This window comes from Mycteria americana, chromosome 16 (genome assembly GCF_035582795.1).
Source record: "Mycteria americana isolate JAX WOST 10 ecotype Jacksonville Zoo and Gardens chromosome 16, USCA_MyAme_1.0, whole genome shotgun sequence".
Classification (NCBI taxonomy): domain Eukaryota; kingdom Metazoa; phylum Chordata; class Aves; order Ciconiiformes; family Ciconiidae; genus Mycteria; species Mycteria americana.
In genome coordinates this window covers 4,007,331-4,034,914 of record NC_134380.1, presented here as the reverse complement: position 1 = coordinate 4,034,914, position 27,584 = coordinate 4,007,331, and the positions used below count along the sequence as shown (strand labels likewise).

Sequence of the window (27,584 nt, the reverse complement as noted above, 5' to 3'; positions counted from 1 at the left end):
CAAGAGCACTACTATGGAATAGCTGTGAGTAGCCGGAAGAGCATTGTGGGGATTGAGATGCAAATGAGCAAACCAAACAGCCCCCTTCGCTGCAGAGGTTCCCTATCTCCTTCTGCCCCTCACTTTTGAACTGGGGGAGCCTTAACCTGGGCACGGCTCTGCAGCCGCGAACCCTGGCTCTGCAGCCGCAAACGCTGGCTCTGCCGCCGCAGCCCTGCGCTTTGCTCATTTGTGGGGCTCATCAGCTTGGGTCAGATGAGAACTGTATCGGCACCATGAAGGCATGGAGGACAGGAGGGGCTTTCAAAGCCCCCATGTCGCCGTTACTTTTCTGGGTCTCCAGAACTAAATGCTGCTGGCTTTTCTGAGTTAAAAGGGGGAGAATGAAAGCCAGAGGTGGTAGCCACTGCAAAATAGCACACACTGTTCCGTATCTTAAAAGTTCCCAGTTTTCAGGCAGTTTCAAAAGTTCCAAAGTGTAACGTGAGCAGCTGCCTGGGCACTTGTTTGTTTTCTCAAATGCAGAGAGTTAGAATATTGCAAAGGAAATCAGATACAGTAAGTTGGGGGGCATGCAGAGGGTTGCACATATAAACATGCGGAGGAATAAAGCAATACGGTGTTTTCTCTGTATGCTTTTCTTTCCACTATGAGGGAAGGAAGCAAAACATTCCAACAAAACCTTCTAAAGAAATAATCAAGGCAGAGCTCTAAAGCCCGTGTCGCTGCACATGACCAGGAGAATAAGGCATTTTGCATTATTGCATGCTGTCATCACTTTGCTTGGTGTTGTCCCTGCATGCTAATTACATGTTTACATGCATTGCATCATTTGACATAATTACTGTAATTATGCTAATACTTCATAATCAACAGAACAGTACCTGTAATTTACCGAACAAAAACGACATGAAAAGCTAAACCCGCAAATGGAAGGGGATACACTGCGAAGGATTTAATCCTTGGTGCAGGAGCAGGCAGGAAGCACTCAGAACTGGAATATCCTGGTTTAGCCATCGGATCCTCCCAGACAGCACCAGGGCACTTGGCAAGGTGTTTTAAAAGGTACTAACGGGGTAACACACCAAACTGTGACCAGGGTGTAAATGTTTAATACTCATCCATGAACTCTCACCTAGAAAAATCTGTGCGGTGCCCTTAACAAAGCTGCGTGACAGACACTTGAAAGAACAACGGGAGACTAAGAAAGTCAGTGATCTGGAAATATTTTAACCCCTTTCCTATCTGTGGATGTACAATATCAATCTCGACCCCCTTGTTGCTTTTTTCAAAGAAATATGTGGCGCCTGGCATATTGGAGCACAGTCTGTGTGCAGCTGGATTCCCCCCCCCCCCCCATTTATGTTGGCCCCGGTAGTTTGGTTTTTGAGCTGATTCATGCCCTGCCTTCCCTCACATCCTAGAAGGCATTTCTTTGCCTCTGGTTTCTCACAGAAGGGTCTCTGCCACTAAAGGGGTAAGTATCAAAAGTCAACTATGGGATAAACAGGGACATTAAACAAGACAAGGAGTTATCCAGAGTGGTCATTAAGTGCTGGAGAGTTTTACAAATAAGATCGAGTCCCAAGTGCTTCCTGGTAAGTGGAAACACAAGAAGGTTCTGGCAAAATTATCAGCCTCCCTCCATTCAAGAACCGTGCCCAGGTGGAGATGATCCCGCTGTGGGCAGAGTAACCTGTTGCAGCGAGGTGCACTGCTGGCACCCCGCTTTGCCCGGCGACAGGCAGCAGGTCACTGCTGGCACCCACGGGTTCCCCCGGCGCAGAAGGAGCAGCCCAGTGACTTTCCCGGCCAAATGAAACTCTTTGCTCCCACCGGACTCTCTAGGCATCACCCTTTCCCCGCACACCCCCGGCAGGCCCGGGGACAGCCCGAGGCAGGGCAGCAGGCACAGCAGGAGCGGGCACCCTGCAGCGGCAGGAGGGCTCACGCCCCAGGCCAGGGCAGGGCACCTGCAAGGGGGCCGGGGAGGCAGCGGCACCGTTCCGCACCGGCCGGGCCGGGCCGCGCCCGCGGGGCAGCGGCCGTCCGCGATCCGGCGCCGAGTTTTGTTCGCGCAGCAAGTGCCGGCCCCCCCGGAGGAGGGAAGGAAGGAAGGAGGGAGGGAGGGAAGGGGGGGAGGAGGAGCCGGCTCTTTGCGGGCGGCTCGGGGAGGCAGGGCCGCTCCCCGCCCCTCAGCTGGGAGCCCGCAGCGAGCTGGTGCAAACTTCAGAGCCGGGGCGGCGCAGCGCGGAGCCGGGCATGGGGTAGCCGCTCCGCCCTGCTGCGCTCCCCACCATGTAGGCGAGCCCCCGGGCGCTGCGCGCATCGCTCCGCGCCGCCTGCACCGCGTTCGCACCGGGCCGGGGGGTCGCGGCTGGGGGGGACCATGCGGAGCGCCCCGGCCGCCGGGTTCCTGCCGCTGCTCCTGGGGCTGCGGCTGCTGCTGGGCGGCGGCGCCGCGGCTCAGTACTCCAGCGACCTGTGCAACTGGAAGGGGAGGTGAGGCGAGACCCCGCCGGGCCGGGGACGGGGGGAGGGAAAGCGGGAGCTGCCACGTCCATCCCCGCCCTGTCGGAGGAGAAGTTGGTGCCGAAAACAAAAGGGAGAGCCCTCCCGCTGCGGAGCGGCGCAGGGCGCTGCGATGCCCGGCCGGGGTTCGGGGAGGGGGAGGCGGCCCAAGGCGGAGAGCCGGGGCTGCGGGGCGGCTCTGCCTCCCTCCCCTGCGGGGAGCCGGCCCCTCTCGGCGGGCTCGCCGCGAAGAGGCGCGGGGCAGCGGCCCCCAGAGCGGGGGAGGGATGGAGGGGCCAGGGCGGGCTGGACTCCCCTCTGCCCGGCAGCGCGGCTCGGTGGGCTGGGAGGAGGAGGAGAAGGGCGGTGCCATGTCCGCCACGGAGAAGTTTATCCCCGCGACCATCTTCCCCGCGGCCCCCAGCGCTCCGCGGAGGCGGCCGCGCCCGGGGAATCGGCGGGGCCGGGCAGGCTCCGGCCGCGCCGCGCTCGGGGCAGCCCCGGGTATCTCCCCCGGCTTCTCCCGCCGCCGCGGCCCGCTGGGGCCGGCCCCGCGATGCGGTGCACCTGCGGAGCGCTCCCGCCGCAGCGCGGGCGTCCCTGCCCGGTCTGGCGCTGGGCGCCCGGCCCGGCCGCGCTCTCGCCCTCCGTGCGCGTCCCGGCGCTCAGCCGCACGGCTGTAGCGCAGCCCCGGGTGTCACTCCCTGCTCCCGGGAAGTTATCCCAGACTTCGTCCCGCGGAGATGATGATGATGAGCCCTGGGAGCAGGGGCTGGCACAGCGGCCTCGCTCCTGATTTATTCTAATTGCGCTGGTTGTGAAAGCTCTCCAGTTCTCAAGTGTTTATCTCCCAAATTATCTTTCCTTTAATTGCTTGTAATAAGTTTAACGCTTGTGGTTGGGTCTGTGACCTCCTCCACTGTTCATAGCTTTAAAAAGCGACTCTGCTAACAAGCAAGTGTTGCTGGGTCAGGCTTTCTGTACTTGGAGAGTCTAACGTTTTGACTCCAATATTCTGCTCAAATCTGACTTTCTTTAAAATAAAAGTTTGGCTAGCTTGTATCAGTAGGGTATTTTGGAGTAGGGAGAATTCAAAGTGAAGAAACAGTTGGTTTGACTTTCAACATAATAATTTCTTATCTGTTACTGTCTGAAACATGCAGATGCTTGGTATTTACTTTTTTCTGAACTTTTTTTGACTCTTGACAATTGATGCGTAGTTAATCCCAGTGAATCCACTTGAAGGCGAGTCCGTTTGATAGGGACCAAACCTATTAGTTCTGTGGCAAACTCCTAATTGTATAATTTTGCTTTACCAATCCCCCCCCCCCCCCCCCCCCCCAAGCTGTACCTGCTTTCATCCCTAAGCATCCTAGCTGCCTGTACTTACCTGGACCTTACCACATGGTACCGCACCATGTTTTTTAAAAGAACAGTGACAAACGCCTGTAATCCTGTCCTGTTTGGTTCTTATTTTTGTCCTGTCTTATTTTTGTTTTCTTAGAGGAAGCAGTGACCACCCATGTCACCTGAGCAGGGCTGGAATAAGCAATGCCTTGAGTATCAACTAAGGGGGTGATGCTGGGAGGGGGAGGGGGGACAACGGTGAAATATCATTTCCTGTAACTGAGTTTGAGGTGAACTGGTGATGCAAGCTTGGACTCACTCGCCTGTTGTTGCTCTGGTGAGCCAAAGTGGTGACAGCTCCGTGGTGATGCCATTGGAGGCACCGGGAAGGAAGAGCTGCCTTCTTGCACGCACAGTTCAGTCTGGGTGGCTTCACTTGTGTGAGAGAGTCCCGGAGTCCAGGTGGACAGGAGTCTCAGGAGGGGATAAAGTAAACCAGGCTGACTTTGGCCTTGCTGGTAGCAAACAGGTGTCATCAGAAATGCTGGCAGTCCTAAGGCTGTTAAATATAATCTGCTTTGTCCTAAAAGACTAGCAGTTAAGACAGAAAGGTAATTTGATGTACCAGTAAATACCATCTAATTAAATATTTCAGTGTGGATACTAATGGCTATATGGGTCAGAAAGGATTTTTTATGTGGAATATAATGTTTTGAAGTCATGTGATGTTTTTTACCTTAACTAACTGTTTGAAAAACCTATGAACTTGAATGCCAAAATGTAGTCTTTCTTCCCACAGTGAAGTTCTAGGTTGTCTTGTGCTGGCAGATTTGAGAGTCTAGTTATCTCCTACAGTAAACTGAAGGTGTTTTCTCATCTTTAGATACGTGTCTATGTTAAAAGCAACAATCTCAGAGGCAGAATATTCTGGATATGATGATTTTTTTTTCCCATTAGCTTGTGGAGAAGTGATGAACTTATATCCCTGAGCAGTATGAAGAGCTTCACTAGGATTCCTGTAGGTATCCCTCATGCTTCCAGGGAAATCTGATGCAATGCACAGCTTGACACCTGCAATTTAAGTACACTCAGTAGGCCATAGAAGCATCTTAATAAATAGCTTCGCAGAGAGCTTCCAGGAAAGCTTTGTCCAGAAGAAAGCAGAAATTTCACTATTGGTGTGTCTGGTTATTACTCTTGCTGTAACTTCAGGTTTTTGTACTGCAATGACCTCTCGATGCTTTGGGCAAAAGTGCTTCAGTGACATGCTGAGAATATGCTAGTCTGGTGTTTTTGACTGTAGGCTGTAGGAGTGAGAATTCAGCACTGATGTGGCTGCTCACGTCCATCGATCTTGCCCTCTGCTCCAGTGGATGCTCTGGGGAAGTCTCAGTGCTCTCTAGCTTGTCATCCTTAATTAGATACCCTGAATTAGAAGCGAAAGTTCCCTGTGTTTGCTGAGGGGTGCTGGGAGGACATGAGTACTTCTAGGGCTCTTCAGAGCGTCTATAATAGAATAAATAAAGTAAATAGCTAAAGTAGATAGCGTGAATATTCCTCCTGCTCTCTTTTTCTTTAAATAACGCCTGTTGCATGTTGCAGCATAACACTTTACTGCACCAATGCCGAAACAGATCTTTCAGGGCAGACAGAGGGGGATGGCTGAAACTCGAAAGGGAGAAGAGTGAGGAGACAAATGCAGTGATTCAGGATGTCCTCGTGGATTGGCATGAGGAAGTAGTACTTGTTGTAGAAGTAAGTCCCAATAAACAGCACAGATTTGAAAGGGAGGATGGATGGCTCATCCATCACTGTAACCATGAAACAGCTGCCCTATCTCCTTGCCATATACTTAAAAAAAAAAAACCAACACAAAAACAAAATGACAAACAAACCAAAACCAAAACTCAAATGAGCTTGAAAAAGAAAAGGTTCTTGGATCTCCATTGTTTTCTGGACATGGTGTGTCTGATGACTGGCTAGTGAGAACTAAACATGACGTTGAACAATCTCTCAATGTGGTGACATGTCATTTTGACAGAAAGCAAAGCGACAGGTTTTACTGGATGATGGTGGTTGCTGTTAAGTAATATGAGCATGTATTTTGAAATCTGCTTAACTTTTGAGTCATCCTTTATTATAAGGCTTAATGTGTACAGGTACTCGTGGTGCTTGATGTATCTGTCTAATGGCATCACTCTTGCCTGTGGGATATAATTGGCTTTCAGAAGATAATTTCAGAGTCCACCCTGTTTTTTGTTTGAACAAAATGAATGTTAAGGCTTTTTTCTCTGGCAGAAATTCACTGCCTCAGTGTTGTTGGGATCATTTGCAACAGCAGTTTCACTGCATGAGTTCAGAGTTTTGCCCCTGGTATCTTCCTTCTGTTTAAGCACTCAGGCTTCAGGGTGGAATTTGCCAGTGTAAGTCCTGCAAAACCTCTGCAGCTTGTTTTGTTGTCTTAAGTAGGAACAAATGATGTGTGAGGGTAGTTTGTTGCCCCTTTGCTGAGGGATAAGCTTTGCACTCTTTAATTTTACTTATTCACTGCTTGCGTGTAAACAGACTTCTGTGTTTTCTGTTGAGTGGCATCATGTGCATGCTGTGGTGAAAACTGATTTTGTGGAGCAGATGTGGATTTACAGTCAACTTGAAATATCCCATTGCAAGTTAAGTTTCCTGAATGTGTTAAGTACTACTGAATTTGAGGGCAAGAGACTAAAGGTCAAAAACTTGTCGGTCTTTTCTCCTCATCTGTGTTCTTGATGTGGCTTTCAAGATTATTCAAAAGCACATGTTTGCAGGCACTATTGTTATTAAATATGACTTTTTTTCCTGAGCTTCCTCATGTAACCTCTATCAAGTGGGTCACACTGACACTCACAATAATGAGTCACGTCAACAGTAAATGCAAACCATATGGGGTTTTTTTTCCTTCTTTTACACATGGCTTCTTGTTACTTTCTAAATGCTGACTTGAATTTAAACCCTGTTCAGCACCTGAATATATCTTTGGGATGGGGAACTGTATATTTGGAGGTTTCTGTTGAGAAACCAGAGCTTGATGTCATTACTTGCACTATACTAAAATACATTCTTTGCCACAGATTTCCTGTGTAACCTCAGACAAGTAATTTAATACTTCAATTTTTTTTCCCCTGTCTTGGTTCATCTGCTTGCAAGTGGGAATGTTGTGAAGCTTCTCTAAAGTACTGCAAAGCAGACCCATAAGCTGCAGTGAAGGGTCTCATTTTGGGTGGTGCTCTACAGGCACAGAATAAAACATGCTTATGTTTGGGAACTAGGTATGCAAAGCGTAGGAGGAGAAACAAGCTTGGTGGTGAAGTGATTTGCTCATACTCGCATAATAGGTTTGTGACAGGACAGGGACTGGGACCAAAGGATTTTTGCCTAATGGCCCAAATACTGTAACCAATAAACCAGGCTTCCCACAACTTCTTCTTTTAACTGGAGTGCCTACAGCATGCGGTGTCATATTAGTGCTTTGAGTCACTCTGGGTAAAGAACCTGCGGGGATGGTCCAGCGTCAGTGACAGGCAGCAAGGGTTGTTTGGAACTCTCCTCAGTTTAGGCTGTGGGCAAGCAAGTCCTGGGGATTTACTAGTCATCCTGCTTAAGCATGGCACTTTGCTCTCCTTTCACTAGCAATTGGCCCTGGGATCCCCGTGTTGCTCTCCTGTCCCACCTCTGTGATCACCAGCTCTCGAAATGACTGTTGGGGTGTTAATTTTTTGCCATGGCGTTGGGTAAGGACACAGGACCAGTGGTGGCCCTGTGCCCCAGTGATAGTAACTGGCCACATGTTCTCTTTTTTGCTGAACACCTGTACCTGTGTGTCTGCTTGTAGCCTATCAGAGCTGGGCAGTAAAGTGATAAGCTAAGCTTAAACCTCATATTGGGGAGAAGTGGGGGAACACGGTACACATACCGAAGAAAGCAGCATAGTTCAGTGCTTCCCCAGACTGGAGAGTGTAGCGTCTTCTCTCCTCTCCCTACCTCCCAGTTTGGAGATTGGGGCTGCCCAGCTGGGGCAGAGGGTATCACTAGCACCCAGAGCATCCCTTTGCTCCAGTTCACAGGGTGAGCCTGGCATCCGTCCCAGTTTCAGATCCATTGGGAATATAGACTTGGAAGGGGAACAAAGTACTCGGCAAAAGGTGGAGTCCGATCCGCGAGGCTGGAGAACGTGCTGGTTTAAGCCACCAGGAAGGGAGTTCAAGCGTACGTGTTTTACTTAGTATTTGCCAAGTCATTTGCCACAGCTCAGCTGATGGGCAGTAACTGAGGCTGTAGTAATTTAATTGCTTTTGATCATGTGCTTATATCCTATTTAATTTTGAAGTCAATTACTAGTGGTTTGACTTTTTCTTTTGGGAGATGATTTAAAATTGTCCCGTAACATTAAGGTTGCAGTCTTGCAAGAGACAAGCACTTCTGACTGCTGCGGAGCTGGATGGGCTAATACTCAATACTGTCATAGATTTCCTGCGTTTGTTGATGTGGGTCTTTGAAGGTTTGAGGTTATGACAGTCACATTACTAGCGCTGTCATTTCTCTAACTTTCTCTTTCTTTCTTCCTCCAGTGGCTTAACTCATGAGTCTCACAAGAAGGATGTTGAACAGGTCTACCTCCGCTGTTCTGAAGGGTCAATAGAGTGGATGTATCCCACGGGAGCACTCATAGTCAACCTGCGACCCAATACTTCACCTGCCTCTTACAAACATTTGACTGTTTGCATAAAGCCCTTCAAGGACTCTGCAGGAGCAAATATTTATTTGGAAAAAACTGGAGAACTGAAACTCTTGGTCCGAGATGGTGATCGCAGCCCCAGTAAAGTATATTGCTTTGCCTATGATCAGGGGGGCCTGTTTATTGAGGCCACTCCTCAGCAGGACATTAGCAGGAAGATTACAGGCTTCCAGTACGAATTGATGAACAAGGGGATAGCATCCGATTTGCACACAGTTTCTGGTGAGTTCTGGGATATTGCTCGTTTTTTAACATACTGTATTGGATGCATAACAGATGGCAGAGTGAGTGAGTGGGAAAGTGATTGGGTCTGAATTTCATGTGCTTTTAAGGACATGTTTTATAAACAGGCTATTGCGGAAGAATTGATTTTTTTTTTCTGTTTTTTTGTTGTTGTTGTTGTTTTTTGGAAGCTGGTAGCAAAGGCTGAATTCCAAGTGATTTGTTAAGGGCTACATTGTGAACGATTCTCCCCTTGCAGGCGTGGGGTGAATCACAGGAGCTGGCTTTACCCTACAGTGAACTCCAGGGTGAACTGGGCTTCCGAGCCTTGCTGTAACAGTTTTCTAACTACTTTTTTACTCAGTTTTTAAGACTTCGCTGCATGTTTTGAATAATAAACATTTAAACAAGGAGGAACTCCTTTTCCATGGTGGTTTTTTTTTTTCCCCTCTGCAACTACTGCTGCTTGCTGACCTAATTATTGCTTTTTTTTTTTTTCCCTAAACAAGGAAAATGGTGTGTTCCTTCCTCAGCCCTGCCTATTACACTCTCTTGAGCATTACTGTGCCATGGCAGAGCTCTTCAACACCATGACAATACTTTTACAGTGCCGATGGTGTCTTCTCTCTCAATTGTTATGAAAAGCAAGTTTTGTAGGGAGGAGTTTTACGCCTACGAAAAGCTGGTAGGAAGGGAGAGTGGACAAACGGAAAGAGTTTACAAGCCTGTAAAGTCTGATACTAAATTGCAAGCTAAATACCATTGGGGACAATAGCTCTAGGTGTAACCTAATTATGCTAATCAATTAGACAGTGAGAAGAAGAATAACTAGCATTTGTGGAGGATGACAGAGGGGAAGGGGAAATTCTCTGTAGATGGACGGTATCTCGCTCATGCGTCTCCTCCATTCAGAATTATCTCTAGCTTTTATCCCCAAAACCAAGGAGGGGAGATTTCCAGAAGTGCCTGAGGAACAGCAGATCTAGGGTAGTTTGTCCCAGCTGACTAGGGAGGTTTCAAGGCTCAAGGTATTTTAAGTGGGGAGGCCATGGTGGCAACCAGATTTCTCTTTTAAAATGGTAGGGAGTGAAGGCAGCCCCCGCAGCAGGGCAGAAGAGTCCTCACAGCACTTGAGATGACTCAGCCCAGGCTAAAACCCGATGTAAAGTGAGCCTAAGACGCCCTGCGTAGGCTGATCTAGATTCTGCGGTAGTGATGCCATATGCTTTGCCTGAGATGCTACTTGATAAGCGGTGGTGTGGCTAATTAAACTGCAGCTGTATCTCCTAGGCATTGCGTCCCTCGTCCTTTTTTGGGATAAGTGATTGCAGAACTTGAGTCCCATCCTCTCCCCTCCCCTGGCTTCCTTCCACAACAGGACTCTGGATTTATATGTTTGTACATTTGCGCATACTCGCCGCCCTGCTAGCGTTTAGATGTTGGCACACCAATTCAGATGTGGCTTTTTTTTGTGCCGATCTTAGCTGGACTGAGATGAACAGTTCCTAACTCGGCAAGACGGTAGCTGGCTGAGGGCTAATGCAGTAACCCCAGTAACGGATAGATGGCGTGTTTGCCATTAAAACAAAAAAACTAAAAACACCAATATTCAAATATTTAAGTTGCCTTCTTTACTCTTGCCGTGAGTGCAACTTGTAGCTTAATATCGAGGGTTTTGCATTTTAAGCAGACTTCTCTGCTTCTACATTTTACAAGCGCTGCAAAAGAAGTAGGGTATCTGCTGCAGAGCTGTTTTCCCAGTAAGATCATTTCTGCAGAGATGAATATGCTGTGCAGAATGTTAGCTATGTAGTAAAATTCCACTGCAGAAGACATTAAATACATTGTTTAATCAGTTATTCGGAGAATGTTCCTAGATTCAGTGCTTCTTTCTTTGACAGGCTGTGAGGATGGAGACACAGGCCAGCTAGTGAAAGTCACTTAAACTTACCAAGAAAAGTCCTATACTGTATTTTTTTTTTCCAAAAAAGGTTGAAATTACTTTTGCATATAGTAAAATAATATGCGAGAAATACTGCTTATCACTGCTGGGTTTAGTTTGTACATACGTATGGTTTCTCCTGAGCTTTGCTAAAATCAAGAGGACTCGCTGCTGGCGTAGTTAACATCACAAGCCAGCACAAACTGCTGTGTTTTTAGAACTAAGTGCTCTTCATTCCACATTAAATCTTGGAGATTTTTAAAGCTGATGGGAGTTTGCTTCAGAGACTTTCAGAAGTCAAACTGAGGACTGAATCCAATTACAGCCTTCCTCTTTGATAGGCATATTAAATCACTTTTTCTGTGACTGCTGTATTTTCAGCTGTAACAGACACTGGTTGAATTTCAGTGCTGTCTTATGAAACAATGTGGTAGACTATCTGCTTCACGCTCCAAGTGTCTTGTTTGGACAGAAGAAGCTCTTTAATAGTTCATCAGCAAAGCCTTCAGGGCAAACTAGGGATCTCTATTGTACTTTAAATTATTTCTCTTGCCTTTTTTTGGATCCCCAGACTCTGGGGAAGGGTGGCAGGGGGTGGAAACACGATGAAAATGCCATACATGACTCTTTCCGCTACTCAGTCAGATGAGCACTTTTATTCTCCTATAAATATCTATATGTCTGGGGAAACTGCCAAATAGCTGCCTTATGAGGCTTCTATAGGGCAATATATTTGGGACTCTTTGCAGTTTGTGGACCTCCTTTCTTCTGGGGCTGCTTCTAGTTTTTCTCTGAAACCTCCAAATAAATGCCCTTTACTGAGCTGCTCTTTTGGAGAGGAAGTTTACAATCAATTGACTGAAATCACTGGTGGCTTCTTCATCAGAGAGGAGGTTCAAGCCAGAAGCAAGTGCTGACCTTAAGGAGCTCAAAACTGGATGTAAGGGTCTTCATTTCTCTCCAAGCATACTTCTGTCCCCTTGGTCACAAACATGGCTTAACAGTGTTTTGGCTGTTGCACACTGGAAAAACGAGCCTGCTCATCTCTTAGTTGCAGTTTGACGGCGTTCAGCAGAGCTGGCAGTACGTGTGAAGAGATGACGAAGACGTGAGATGCTGTTGCAGATGGGGGCTGAGATGTGCTGGCAGAGCTGGGCAGAGGAGGCTTGCGCGCTTCCTGGTCTTGCTTAACGCTGCAGCGCTTTGTCTGATGGCGAAGGACCGAATATCACAAATATTGCATTATTTTCTTAGGACTGCAGAGTAGGGGAGGTGACTATCATAAAAGACCCAGGTGCGGGGCTCAGTAATCCAGCCCTTTCCTTGTGCAATAACTACTCGCTAACAACTTCTCTCAACTTTGCTAAATGGTGTGTTTGTTTCCTGGTGATAATTATTGTACTCTGCCCTTGAGTTTACTCTCTCTTCCTAACCTGGCACCCCAGCTCTGATTAAAGAGTATAAGTCATCTGCTTAATACTTTAATGACCTGTTGTGTCCCCAGAGTCCTGACATTGCAGGGTGCATCAACAAATCAGCAATGCTTGGCAGGGTGCCTGTGGTTTAATTATAAACCCTCAAGTTTTATTAGTTTACAGTCATTCTTTCCCACTTAATCAGAGTCTCTAGCAAATAATTCAGTAGAAAACCTACACAGGTTCTGAACTGGGCTTTCCCTTTTCTTGGGAAGGTTGAATGACACCGTGCAGTGTTAAAATTTTCCAGATTTTGGGGGTTTAACCCTTTTGTTGGCTCTGAGTGTCCCTTATCACATTCTCTTAAGGCTTCCCTAACTGTAGGAAGTATTTGTAGTATACTGATAGGTTTTAATTCAGATTGCTGAAATTCGGTGTGGGATGGTTTTTACTGTGATAGTAACCAGCAAAAAAGTGCATTTCTGGGGGTTTGTAGTTTCTTAAGCTGGGAAGAGGAGTGAAGGCAAGCATGCTACAGCGCTTGTCACCATTTTATGTGAGTAGTCCCTAAGAAGGGTCAGCGTGACAATTCAGACATCTTGATGGGTGCGTTCTCCTCTGGATACCCAAAGTGATGGGTGACTGAAAGTGCTTTTGATTTCAGATGAGGTTTTGGATTGGAGCCCTGTATAATTCCCATCCACACCAAGTTAATGATGGTCCATTAACTTCAGCTCATGCTTGCAGTAAGGCTCTGAAGCCTTGTTGTTTGCCCAACTGAAGAACTGAGGCACTGCGACATTTTGGCCTGAGGCCATTTGAGAAGCAGCAGAACTTGTTTAGGTTGTTGAATTCTGTTGATTCTAATCTTTTCTGCTTGTGCTGGAAGAAAATAGTGTGGGTCTCTGCTATACTGCCTATACTGGCGAGTAGGCAGAGATTTTGGCAAAAGTGGTGTTTGGCTGTGTGGTTCCTAGAAGTTTTCTGAAGGTGATGACCCACATGAGCTTCTCAGCTGTAGTGGAGCATGTGCCTGGTCTAGGTAAGCAGCAAGCTGCTTGGATTAAATTCCTATGAAAAGTGTGAAGGTCCCTTGATAGTAATTTGCTTTTTAAGTTCTTCAGCTTCTGCTCAACTAGTCTGAAACAAGAATCTGTAGGTTTGACGAAACGTTTTGGAGAGGAAGGTCAATCCTCTTCCCCCTCCCACCAAAAGACCTTTATTTTGTTTCCTAAAGTCTGTTTCAAGAGTGTCGCATCCAAGCTCTGGATCCAGCTTTATGTAAGGTGTGTAGTTTGCTTTTCCCATTGCGCACTCATGGGGATGCCTGTAATTTGGTTGTTAGAGCTCAGGAGGTAAATTGAAAGCCCTTTCATTACCCACCCGCTTTTGTGTAGTAAAGAAGTCAAACTTTAACAAAAATGTCCCTTTATCTTGATGGCATCTACTGACTTAGTGCAGGTTCTAGTAACTGTTTTATACATTTTCGTTGTTAATGCTGGGTACCTGGCTGAGAATATTAATAGATAGGAGGTACAGCACTCAAGTGGGTATCTGAAAAACAAGGCAAAACTGGATAAATCCAGTTAACTAATTAAGAACAGTATTCAACTATTTCCTGTATGCTGTTAATTCACTGGCCTGAGAAAACAGATTGGGAATTAAGAAAGCTCATAAGTATTGGGCTATGCCAGTGTTTCTACTAACAAACGGCTTTTCGAAGCACCCCTCTTAACTTTTGATTTTTAATGCAGTTTGGGTTTGGCAGAGGTGGGGCACCAATCTGCCATATCTCTGCATATATTCTCCCAGAGCGCTGTTGTCATCACAGCTTGTAGGCTCCTAATCTCATGCTTTCCTCTAGTTGCCCCCAAATATCCAATTTGTTTTTCTTTCTTGGAGGCTGAATGCGCTGCTAAGCTTTGTAGCCTGAAGCGGCAGATGCGCTGCTGTATTTTTCACTTCTTGTGGGAGTGGAAACGTTCTTGCTTTTTGTCCCAGAGGCTGGTGAGCAGGAAGCTGCGGCTGGTGTGCCCGCTGTCTGCCAAGGCGTTCACGATATGGAAATCGCGCTCGGTCCCCGCTGTGCTCATTGCCACCGTTAGCAGAAGAGGTGATGGAAAGAAGCACTTGGAACATGTAAATTGAAAGTCCCCGCGACCTTTATGCTTCACAGGTTGTGCTTGAGTCATTGTGACCATCCAAGGTGTTGGCACCGTGCTACGTGGCAGGGGTGGGGGCACCGCTGTGTGCTGCAGGGTTGGCAGGGATAGATATTCCAGTACCCCCCATGAGATGAGAAAAATGGCTTGCTTTGTCTTCCCCCCCCAGTTTTCTGCACAGGATAAAACTCTCGTACCTCTTGGGGTTAAGCTGCGTTAGGGGGGGGAAAAAGCAAATCTGAGTGTGGTCTGGTTTGATTGGCACAGAAGAACAGAATTGATATCGCACTCCTCCCACCAGGATTTGCTGGTGAAATGCGTAACGAGCAGCAAAGCAAAGTCGAGGATCTGTTCTATAAGTCTGAGTACACGTTGTCTGGGTGGCATGTAAGGTAGGCTCACCGCTGCAGCTAAAGGTTCGCTGTGGTTTTATATGCTTTTTGTCTCTCTAAAAAGTCAGCAGCAAGTTTTAAGAGAAGACCACCAGAAAACAGCCTTTAATGCAGTTGTTCAAAATACACTTCAATTATTGGCCTTATAAGGGACCATTTTGACACTCCTGCTTTAGGATACGTTATTTCCTGAATAGTTTTTTGTGTGCTCACCCTCCTTGCAGGAAGGTCTTCTGTAGTGACTTTCATGTTTTTTCCCATAGTAAACGGTGATACAAAACTAGACACAAACTAACTTTTTATGAAAGAGTAAACAGCATTCCCTAACCCCAGATGTAGTTGAAAAAGCACATTTTAGGCTAGTTTTTGAGAGCATATCGCTGAACTGGGTGTCATGGGTCAACATCTAAATTGGTCAGGCTGGCTGCTGTATATCAGGGCCTGGAATGGGATTAATTTTGAGGAGCTAAAAACCTGCTCTAATTATTCATGTGCCTAAAGTGGTCAGATTTACAGCGAATGATTGACTGGGGGGGGAGAGTTTGAGAGCAAAGTTTTTGGATTTCTTCCTGTGTGAAATGATTTCAAAGTGCAGTTCTGATGCTCAGGGAATGTGCGCGCTCTTACATGTTCCTAACTTGAGCAAGGGTGACGTTTTTGGGATCTGAGCCTCAATAAGGTAAAAAATGTTGAACTGAGAAGTCTTCACCTAAAAAAACCCCAAAATTGGAGGGATGCCCTAATTTAATCTCGCCTTCCCCCAAGAAAATGAGTTTGACAGCAGTCTCCTCTGGCCCTGCTTGTCCTTTGATGTTGCCAGGACAGTAGTTGGTTTTGCAGTGGGCAGAGGAGGTGACAATGGAGCTGCAATGATAAATACACAGCTGCAGGGGAGAGGGGGTAAGAAAATAGCTTATTTTTGCTAGACTGGCCACAAATGCCGTTAGCTTATTTCTCAACTCAGTGGGCAGTCAAAACCAATAAGCAGTCAGGTGTATTGTCCGGGCAGCTGGGGCTCTGCTTTGCTCTGACCTTTATGTACTGCGGAAGATAGTCCCACAAACAGATTTGCAATCCAACGGAGTTGCTTGGCAGTCTTTAATAATGCTCTGTGCTTGCTCTGCAAAACTGTTTAGTTTGCTAATTCCTGAGGCTGTAGTTAAAGAAGGGATGGGAGGGCGGGGGAGCCGCATTCCTCTTCCTGCCCCCCACCTTCCCGGAGGAATAAGAAACTTACTGAAACATGGGCCAAATTTTCCTGTGTTAGGGCCTTGATTTGCATGACAGAAAATCTCTTTCACCTTAATCTGCTTTAGAAGCCAGAGAATATACACTGTAATATTGCATGGCTACTTGGAAGCTACCCTGGACCCAAAGCTGTGATATGTTAAATCTGACCTTGGGAGGCTTAATACTGGGTCAGAAAAACTGCTGCCGTATGACAGGCAGCTTTGATTCAGCATTAACTTCTGGTGCTGATTCAAATTTGTGGAAGGATTTTTTTTTTTTTTTTATGTGTACCTCCTTGGGTATCTTTCTGCACCACTCTGACTCTTGTATGGGATTTGGCATTGACTCCTGGCATAAACTCTGGTGTTTGCCCGTGTCCTTTCTGGATCGAAGCCCTGCTGCTGGGAGACTTGCAGTGGTCGTTAGTGCTGGGATGTATGCATGGAGCCTGGCCTGGCTTTCCATTGCCTTAACCCCCCCAGGATCGTTCCTGTTTGTATAGGATGCACCTCTGCCCCAACAGAACTGTTAGTAGCTTTACACCAACTTCATCTATGTATAAGTGGATGTGAGAAATTTAAGGCAAGAAAAAAAAAAAGGAAAAAGTCCAGGCTTATGTAGAACCGGCGAATGATCTTAATATGACAGAGAAATGTGTGCTGTTAAGTAAGAAAAGCTGTATATATCTTAAAGCTTTTCCTGTTACAAATGGAAAACCTTAAGTAACTTTTTTGGGGGTTAACTGAACAATGTTATAACATTGAACATCTCGCTGCATGAGAAGTAGCCCTTCCACAGTCCCCCCCAAGAACAAGCTGATGAAATAAACGTGATTTTAAAATGCAAACCGGCCTTGTTCCTTCCAAACTCTCCCATGTACCAAAAATAACTTGATTTCTAGAAACAGGAAGGAGAAGGACCTGTGTGGATGTGAGTGCACATATGCTACTTTTTTTTTCTTTTTTTAAGACTCACTTAGTCTTTGATCTGTCGTTACTCCACTCGCAGGGTTTAACTTTAACCAGCCACTTGTTACTTAATTCTATTCCCCTGCTCCATAGGAGGCATTAATGGACCGGACCGAACAGGAGGGTGGTGGGGAGGGAGGGAAGGCTTTCCGTTCCTGGCGGGTATCCAGCCTGGTAGTAGGTGCTGGCTCCAGCCCTTCCTATAGCCCTGGCAGGGGCAGAGGGAAGCTCCGGCACCGGAGCCATGCGCCTGGCTGCACAGCTTCCCCAGGGCACGGGAGTAAAAAACACCTTACTTTTCCATTTTCTGCCTTGCAAGCACTGTATGACATCTCAGCTGAGTGTTTTGTTAGCTATCAGAGACAAAACCAAACAAGACATCAAAACTTTCTTTATAACTTTATGTTTTCCTAGATCTGATTAGTGTGTGCTTTTACAAGGCTTTGGAATGACATTTTCATTAGAAGAAAAAAGAAGTATTTTCTGAGTGAATTTTAGGAGGGGATGAGCCAAGCCATAAATCTTTGTGGGTTTTGAGTCAGTAGAAATATTTGCTTTGGTCCTGTGCCGCAGGGTGGTGGATGGGCAGTGGGGAGGTGCGATGCTACAGCTGCCTGTGCTGGCGGGCTCTCGTGGGGCAGCCAGGAGAGAGGTCCTGCCCCAGCTGCGAGGTCGGAGGAGACCGGAGGAGTTCCTCAACCGTCCAGAGGCACATCTGACTTCCAGCAACTTGCCTGTCCTTGCGCCTGCCCAGCACTTCCCATTCCTAATCCCCCTTGGGCAGCAGTGGTAGGTTCGAGGAAGGAAAGAGATATTTTCTGTGAGATAAACAAATAGATATATTTTTTTATGGCTTTATATTGGTGTCTTGTGCACATAGAGCAGGAGAAATTCCCAGCAGTTACCTTGCTGCCTGCTTTTCTCTTTAATTGCAGTTAGGAAGGGGGAGAGAGAGAGAGCAAAGAAATGGCAGATGATTACAAATGCTGCTTGCACAGAAACGTGGACTCCTGCAGTTGCAGAGACGCTTCTTGTTTGCTGGGCTCTATCTTTTCTGCTGCAATTCAGATAGAAGGAATTTAACTGAAAATTTGATCTGCTTAGTAGGGCTTTTTGGACATGATACATTGCAGGCTTGACTGTAACCGAGAAATTTTTATAGTGCTGGTGATGCAACGGGTAAGTGTAGGAGCTCAGCTGGGAGTTGGCACTGATCCTGTTACCATTACGTCGCTGCCCACCCGAGCACCGAGGTTTGCCATGGCAGCGTGGGAGCCCAAGGCCCAGCACTGCTCTTTGAACGCTGCCCTGGGATCAAGAGGGTGGAGAGGGTTGGGATAGTGATAGAGACTGAGCTGTGCCTGTTGGCCGCATACAGCAGCAGGGGAGGCAGGGAAGGGGGGGAGACGGTGTTTGGGACAGGCATTATTTTTTCCTGATGGAGCAATAAACAGCCCAGAGGAGGTGGGACAGAAATAAGTATCTTGAAGATATGACACTTCTCATAATTTCTCCTGAGTTGATGCAACTTGTGCCTGGGCCTGGAGGTAGAGTTTTATAGTGTCTAATGCTGCTTGAATAAAAACTGCTCTGTTTTTTTTTCATTCCTTTTTAAAAATTTTTTAAACAAATAGCTGTTTGTGTTTCTAGCTGACCTTTCAGCTTATTTGTTAGAATGGGTGCTGCATCTTGGAACAGCAAAAAGGCATTGACTCTGCAATCCCAGGGGATCCTTACGTGCTCGTAGCTGCTGAGCCAAGTTTCATTTTGAAAGCTGTTGCAAATGCAGTTTGCCTAGTACCAAATCTCTTCCTCAACTGTTTACATAAATAGTCTTCTTTGGTACTTAGGGACTTTAATACCCTCTTGGAAGACATTTCTGTGAAAAGATAAATTTCTGGTTTACAGTCTCTTGTCTTAACGTTTCTCAGAACACAAAGGTCATCACATCTCTAATGGTGAGGTTTACAGTATGCTTTTTTTATTTTTTCTTTGCAGGAAGGAAGTGGTATTAACTCAATTCTCTTGGCACAATCCATGCCACAGCATATGAAAGTCTGCATTTCATTAAACTTATTTGCAGGTTTAAATTGTTCTTGGCCAGTGTCTATATTTTCCAAGTTACTTCTGGAAACTTGTACATATGTGCAAGTTGAACTGAATGTTAGAAACGAGCTAAGGTGAGGAACGAACTGGAGTTGACACTTTCTTTCCTGAAGAGGTAAAATCACCAATATTCCTGCTTCACGTAAAGAAGTCGGGGGAGAATGTCTATTGTAGCATCGTGATTTTGATGCAGCTGCTGAATCACCGTCTTGTCCTGTACCAGATCTTGGCTGTGCTTTGGCTGTAGAAGAAGGGAGTCTGAGTTGTGTGTCTTTGCTCATGATCCTTGTTCTGAGCTGCCTTTTCTGCTCAGCACAGGGGCTCAGATTAACTTCCTAGCAAATATGGGGATGAATTCTTTTGCTTTCAGAACAGCACTAAACTCTCTCAGTATGTTACTCATAGCATTAACCTTCTATTCATCGAAGAAGCACAATCCCTTCAGATCCCGTGGCCGAGGCTTATTGAGCCAAGGGGCTGGGAGTAGCACAAGTCCAACTCTCGTGTTTGCTCCCCGACTTGGCGTTTTCCTACTGACAACGCTGGAAAAAGTGCAGTGCTTGCAGAAAGCCATGTAATCCTATCCCATCCAAAGACAGGAAAACCTTGTAAAACAAAAGAGTGATGAGAGCGCTCCTCTGTGTGTTGTGACTGGGTGTCAGTAACTTCCAGCCCAGCTGTGGAGATGCTCTGTGTCATCTGGCCACGTTTTCCCTCTCTGCCTGGCTGCAGGTATTATGTTAAATGCAGGTGTGCTGGATGCAGCTCTGCTGACCTGAGCTCCCAGCTAGCATGTTCATCTTAAATTTGAGATGCACTGACGTGCAGATGCATTGATGTAGTTTAAATGGTGTTTCGATGTGGGGGTTGTGAGTGTTTTGAGGTTGAATGTTATTTCGGCTTGCTCAGGAAGAGCTTTCTGAGGGGGTGAGGAAAGTTGAAGGTATATCTAGAAAGGAGATGACTAGTCAAAGCTTGGTAAACCAGAGTGGTTGTCAAATTCTTGTCCACCTCCACTGCAAAGTAGCAGGTCTTTTTGTTTGGGATATGAGCTGAGAGGGGGTTGTTTCATGGCAGAAGTGTTGCCCCTTCAGAGAGGATGCCTAGGCAAACTTAAGAAGAAAGTATTACAAGGATTTATTCTGCTTTTTAATTAGTTAAAGCAGGATCAGGGCAAGATTTCTTTTTCTTCTTTTTTCTTGCTCATATGATGTTTGCCCTTAAACTCTTGTCTCCTGGCTAAATCACTGATCCAGTAATCAGTGGAGACATAGTCATTTCTGCTTAGGACTCAGAAAAATGACTGAGAAATGCACCATCATTGGAGAAACCCCATCTCTATTTTTATAATTTGCTCTCAGAAGTCTGTACTCCGTGTTTCCAGGAAGGAGACTCATCCTATGATGCCCTTTCCAGTACGGTTGCAATTACAGAGCTGCCAGCAAGAATTTGAAGGGTGTGGGTGGTTTTGTTTTTTTTTTTTGTTTCATATGAACTAATGCTGATGTCAGGCTGAGAGCTTTCATCCGGGAGATGGGTCTGCCATGGTCCCACACTGGTACAGCTTGAGGTGCTGCAGTACAGGCTGGCTTAGCTTAAATCAACCTGGTCTGCGACAAGACCCATTTGAATGTCTTCTGCTGAGCCTGCAAGAGAAAAGACTACTTGTTTTAATCAAAATATTTAAACCTAGAACTAACAGAAAATAATGCTCCAGCCCTGCCTGGGCCTCCTCAGTAGCTTTTGATACTTAAAAGGTCTGATTGTTCTTCAGAGGATTATTCAGAAATACTAACGTGTGGGTGATGTATGCCACGGAAACTGGAAGTGCAGATAAACCAGCTCTCTGTTTCCCTCCCCCACCATCCACACCTCTACCACACTGCACGTGTACACAAGCTTCTTAATAAAACCAAAGGGTATTCCTCGGTAAAGCGGTTTTCTGCAATTACTTTGTGTTAAACATTTTCACTTCTGCTTAAAGGGTGTCTCTCTTCCTGTGCGTGCTGCTGGAGCAGTGATGTTGTACATTCAGCAGAGCCTACCCAGAGATGTAGGGTGGATGGAGAAGGTCTTTTAGGAGCTTTGGGACACCGTGTCCTGCAGCCTGGTTGATCTAGTCTTTTGGATAGCTATGAGGTTGTGGAGTGTGTTGAAAAAATTCAGGACAGACAGAGGAGACTTCTTACTTATGGGTTGGAAGCTGGTTTGGGGGTAAGGTAAGGTCAGTCGGACCCATGGGTGGCTGTTGAAACACAAACGTTTCAAAAGATCAGGTCCATTCATGTGGTTTCTATGATGTCTGCAGCCAGAGCCAGCACATCTCACTTTGAATGCGTCCTGCAGGGAGCCGTCATCTTAAACCATGACGATGGCCCTTCAAATAACCCCCATCTCCTATTTTCAGAGGATGGAAGGGTTGTGTGCAAATGTTGCAAACCAAAGGAGGAAGGACTGGAGTTGTGCGTGTGTGTGCATTGAGAGAGAGCGGCAACACCTACCCGCAGCTCTCAAGGCAGAGGAGAGCCATGCTGAATTGCAGCCCTAAAGGTGCACTTAAATCCATCCCCAGTATTGGAGGAGGTCCTTTCTAGACGACTCAACTCGGAGCTGGGGACCTTCTGGAGCTCATGGCTTCTCCTCAGGGCATGTCCCTCTCTCTTCCTGAGCGTTTCTGCCTCCCCGCGGAGAGGACCAGCAACGTGTTTGACAAAGCTGTTGGCCAACAAGTGCAGTCTATTGTTAGCATCCTCCTCGGTAACATCAGGTTCAGAGGGCAAATCGCTCAAAGCAGCTGGGACATGACTGCTGGCTTGTGAGGAATGATGTAATTACATCTCCCTCTGTGGAGAGGTGAATAGAGAGGCCTTTGGAGGCACTGGACTGGGGGAGTGGAGGGAGAGGGCTGCCTCAGGTTACTTCAGGTCAGGATACTGTCAAAATCCATCAAAGGCATTCCCAGGAGAGTCGGCAGCCGATGTGCACAATGCAGGCTTTATGCCACCGGCGGTGGAGTTGAGTTATAGGCATCTGGGCTTTAGAGGGCTTCAATAAAACGTTACTTTTCTCTCCCCCCCCCCCCCCCCCCCCCCCTTCCCCTGCTGCTGTATGAATTAAGGCTCTTTGGCTTATCAAGTTTAAAGGAATTAGAGCAGCTGACGTTGATACTGTTGTTGTTGCAAGTTCATAGACTTGCTTTTGGACGTGAGAACCTGGGCAGCCCTCGAGACATTGCCAGGGAGTCGAGCATCCGGCAAACACGGCCGTCTTGTTTAGTAACTGGGCCCGTTTCCCCAGAAAACGAACGTCTTCACCTGCTGTGCGTGAGTGAAGTGCTTTTTTTGGTATCCTTTTTTTAGTTATAAGGATGCTTCCCATTTTAGCCTGAGGTGTGTGTCTCGTTTTGACCTACTGAGGGAGGAAAACACCTGCCGCCCGATCCTGGAGTGAATGAGTGCTGAACTGCAGCTCAAATCACTAACTTGTGGCATGAACACACAGATTCCTTAATGGCTGTGATTCAAAAGAAAGTGTAGGCATTGCCTCCTCCTAAGGATTTTGTTTCTTTTATGAGTCTGTATAGGAATGAAGCTTTCGTTGTAGTGAGTGAATGTTATTTGCTTTTTAATGGTCCATTTACCTCGGCAGTAATCCTTCACGACTCGCTTTCCATCTGTGCTTGCATACCTTGTTTTTGCCACTTGCAAGATATTATTTGATACTCTGTGAATGCAGATGTGGGAGTTGTTCCACAGAAGAGGATTTCTGTTCTTCATATGTCTGGTATTGCAGTGATGGGTGGTGGTAAATGGTTGTTCAATAAGCTTGACGAACTGCTGTGAGTCAGCATGGATCTGAAGTAGGTTTTAAGTAATGATCCAGTGTGAGCAATGCTGAGCACTTTTAATTTCCTTTTGCATTTAAAAAGGATGCAGGATTTTGCCTAGAGTCCACAATTAAAATGATTGGGTTCCGTGTATACGTGGAGATTCGTTCATTTGATTTATTATAGTGTCAGTCTATTTAAATGGAAGGAACCACTTTTAAAGGTTTTTGTTTTTCATCTTCAGTGCTGTTGCTTGTGTTGCACTCATTTGGAGAACAAAAACGGCTTAGTCATTTTGGTTTTCTCAATTTTCTGATGGGGTTGGACGAACTACAGAGATGTCTGGTCTAAACCAAGACTGTTTTCACTCAGACTTAAAAAGGCCGACATGCCTTTTTATTATTAGATCTTTGCAGAACAAAATATCTGAAATCCAGTGTCTGAAATCCAGCTGTGGATTTTGAGGACGTCCATCAGCTGTGCTTTGTTTTAGAGCTTCTGTCTATGTGAAAATGCTGTAGGATTCACGCAGGTTTGCAGGTTCCCTGCGTTCGGTTGATCTAACTCTAACTGATCGGGGCAGAGGGAGGCTGGGGAAGAGGGGCATTTGCCCTGGATGAATTTGGTAGGTGCCGTGAATGAAACAACTGCATAGTAGGAGGTTATGTGACTAATATAATTTTCTCTGTCAGATGCAACTTGGATGTTTGGTCTAGCCACTAGTCAAAATCTTGAGTCTAAAAATTAAAGTATCTTTAGACTGAATTTATTATAGCACTCCAAGTATGTCCAGGCTTTGGCTGGCTCTGTATTTCTCATGATATTAAACAGTTTCCAAGCTTTTCCAATCAAGAGAGCTGAAATGGTTATGTGGGGGAAAGAAGGGTGGTAAAGGCTGACTTTGTTTCTAAAGGCCCTGGAAGCGTTCAGACTCTACTAAATAGAAACGCCCGATGGATCTAGATGCTTTAACAAAATTATTTTGCCTATTCCTCATCTCTTCTTTTGGAGCTTCTTAACCTTCTTGAATTATTCCTTCAAATATCCCTGCCCAGAAATGTGCATTTTACATTCTCTTTAATCCTATTAAACAGCATGTTACACTGCGTATTAATCATCTGACTGGAGTAAATCTGGTGGATTTGGTTCAATAATCCTTCTTTCTGGATCACTGCCTTTCTGGGACCTTGGAAAAAATAAGAGATTTGCCGTGTCTTAGGTTAAAGAATGGCTTGTGCCATCTAACAGGGTAAGGCTAATAGCTGAGTGTCGTAGGCACCAGCTACGCATTGCTTAGACTAGTTTAAATCTACTTCTTAGTGCAATGGATAAACTTCTGCGGGAAGCGGGCAGGGGTGAGCGGAACGGTGTGACTACTTGGGAATCTGGTAACTAAGTGTTTTCAGATGTTGAGGTTCGAAAACTTAATTTTTTGGGGGTGGGGAGAAGTGGGGTAGCTTCAGCTTGGGGTTTGATGGTGGACTGCATGATGAAATAAGCTTAAGCTCCAGTGCTTCACTTCATCTCCAGCGTGAGCCCTGCTTTGCTGTAGTCTTTGCCTATACTAATCCAGGCAGAGCAGCGCGCTTGATGGGTTTTCATTTTTCTGACTGATGTGCAAGCGCCGCTTCAAGATGACATCAGGTGAAAGACGTGGGCTCTGATCCTTGGTCCGCCAGTGGACAGACTTACTTAGCATTGCTGGGCAGGGCAGACCCTGATAGTAAGCAAATTCCTGAACTTGACAGGGTTTTATAGAAACATCTGTACTGCAACTACAGTACCTTCTCCTCAGAAATAGCTGGCTGAGTACAAAGAGGAGCCACATTCTTGCATTGATTAGATTAGTGCAGATATCCAAATGTTTCCAGCAGTACAGGAAATGGTATTTGTGCTGCTTGAGCTCTAACAGATATGGGCTCGAGTTTCCGCTTTGCCTCGACGCCCTCAAACACATGCGCTGCGTTTTTTTTCCTCCCCTCTTTGCCTCCCCCACTCTGTAACCTCCTGGATCTTTGATGTGGTGATAGACTAAAAGGCTTGTGAAATAGCCCAACAACACTTGATACAAATGGTAAGAAAGAAGCTTTGCCATCAGAGTTTAAAAGGCACATGATCTTCAAAGCCTTTTTGAGAGCTTTGAATTTACAGCAGAGCACGGTGCAAATGCACCCAGTATCAAAACATATTTTACATAAGCACAGCGAGTGTGTGGGGTGTTTGCTAGATAATATATCCCAGCAGGAGCGTTAAAGAGATCCATATTCCTACTTAGGTACAAAAATCTCATGGGGGCTAGGGTTAGCCTCCATTTCTTGTAGTGTTATTGATGCCTGACAGGTCTTTGGACCACTCGTTCCCATGTGTCGTGTGTGTGTGTGTGTGTCCCGGTTTTGGTTAATTTAAATACTGGGTTTTTTATTTAGTATTGTCTAGTCCTTTGCTAATTCTGACCCTTTCTCTCCAGCTCCCTGCCGACCATGCAGTGACACAGAAGTCCTCTTGGCTGTCTGCACTAGTGATTTCGGTGAGTTGCTGCTTCCCCCCTCCCTTCTGCCCCGGGTGGCTCACTTGAATGTGACATCCATAAACACTGATGGACACCTACTGATGCTTGGCAACTTCCACCAGCAGTAAATGCAGTCTAAAGCGGCTGTGTGTATGGGAGAGGGAGGAGGACATGGTGTGAAGGACCTCAAAACCGTGTGCCCAGCTGGCATTTCCCCAGGGTGGACAGAGAATGACCCAGCAACCACAATGGAAGTAGAAGTTCAGAGACTTGGGTGTATCTAGGAGAGGCCTTTACTTGCTGCCCTAAAACGGACTGTTGACGAAAGACCAAAAGTTTCAATAATTCTCCATGCTTGCCTTTTTAAAGAGGAAATTAATACTAGCTGGTATCTGTAATGGCCGAAGAACAGAAAGTATGTTGTCAGGGAGCTCTAAGCATGTATCTTGTTGTTAGAACATGTATCTTTATTGTGATTGATGCTATTTTTCACGTAATACCTAATTATTTTTGTGTTTAAATTTAGTATGTGGGTGCCCTTTGCTTGACAGGTTACAAATATAAACTGTAACAAATACAAATATATGCTGGAGGTTACTGATATAAACTTAACTCTAAAAATAACGAAGGATCAAAACTGGGGCTGCTATAGTGAAATCAGTTCCCCTTGAGCTGCCTGCGTGCATGGGGCTGAGTTTGGAGCCGGTTCTTCCAGAGGGGTTTTGGGTAACTCTTCCTTACATCCTTTTTCTGTTTCCAGTGATCAGAGGCTCTATTCAAGATGTAACGAACGAGGCAGAAGAGCAAGAATCCGTAATTCACGTCGGTGTCAGCAAACTGTACAGGCAGAAGAGCAAAGTCTTCCAGCTCACAGGGGAGAGTGGGAACTGGCGAGGACAAATAAAGACCCTGCTGGAGTGTGGGGTGAAACCAGGAGACGGAGATTTCCTTTTCACGGGACGCATGCACTTTGGGGAGGCCAGGTTAGGCTGTGCCCCTCGTTTTAAAGACTTCCAAAGGATGTACAAAGAGGCAAAAGACAAAGGGCTAAACCCCTGCGAAATTGGCCCCGATTGAAATCCCCTGTTTGGCTGCAGGTTGCTTTTAGCGTTTGGCCAGGAATATATCCTGGCCACGGTGAGAACTCTGAACAAAAACGGTAACTGAGAGCATGGACAGATCTGGAGCGCAGGCTGAGGCCCCGCAGGACACGTCTGCAGCCTGCGGTGCTGTTAGGCTAATGGAAGCAACAGAGGTACGAGCTCAGAAGGCTGCCAAGCAAGCAAGGCTGGATTTTTAACCAATCTTGTCCTTATGAATTAAGTTATTATATTTTTTTAGTGACTTCCTTAGGAAAACAAACAAAGAAAACTCCCATGTCTTAATAAAAAACCCAAATGAAAGCCAACATGCCTTTGTATCTTTTTAATACTAATTTTTAAAAATGTCTTAAGCTGATGTAGCATTTGGTATGGCATATTCTGTATAAACGGCCGAGAATGTGATAGAGCACAGTAAAACATCTTAACATTGATGCTTTGTAAAAAGCTTGGTGTACAATTCAGAGTTGTTTCTTATGACAGAAATTTATGGAGCCAAACTCTTGTGTGTGTGTTCTTTTTTTATTTGAAAGAATGTACAATCGCCGCCTGCAATTTTTTGTCCAGGCTGGCAAATTCTTTCCATTCCAGAGAAATAAAGGTCCCTGGATTTGACACATGCTGTTTAAAATCTTGATTTTTTTTCTTCACTGTAAGGCCAATCTCGGCTAGTCCAGATGTGCTCATAGATCAATTCTGGGCTGCTCACTTATTTTGTGGCTTCTCTGAGCAGAAGCAGAGTTCCTGTGAGGCATTGGGAACCGCAGTGTTTTTCAAAGGGGAAGCGGGAGCTATTTTTGGAGATTTTTAGACACGTGTCCCGGCAAGGCTTGAAGTGTTCTTCTCTCTGATGCCTATGGGGTTATTTCGGGAACAGCTCCAAAGAGCAGGCTGCCCCTTCGTGCTTAGCTTGAAGCTTTTAATTGTGCTGGCTGGTAGCTCGGCGCGAGGCAGACGTTTGTGCCTGTCTGCGAGTCCCGGGGGCCGGGCCCAGGCCACCTTGTGAAAAATAAGCACTTTAATACGGGTGGGCCACTTCTGCAGGCAGTGTCCCATGGGAGGTACAGGAGCTCTCTCCCCTTG

The 27,584-nt window shown here is 46.2% G+C and overlaps 1 protein-coding gene across 1 annotated transcript; it reads left to right on the top strand.

Moving 5' to 3' along the window:
* The first annotated feature begins 2,243 nt into the window (after nucleotides 1-2,243).
* METRNL (meteorin like, glial cell differentiation regulator) lies at nucleotides 2,244-27,116 on the top strand. The gene is made up of 4 exons (XM_075518790.1): nucleotides 2,244-2,502; nucleotides 8,463-8,851; nucleotides 25,360-25,419; nucleotides 26,162-27,116. Exons 1-4 carry the CDS (start codon nucleotides 2,390-2,392, stop codon nucleotides 26,476-26,478), a joined length of 879 nt encoding a protein of 292 aa, XP_075374905.1. The 5' UTR covers nucleotides 2,244-2,389; the 3' UTR covers nucleotides 26,479-27,116.
* The last annotated feature ends 468 nt before the right edge of the window (nucleotides 27,117-27,584 follow it).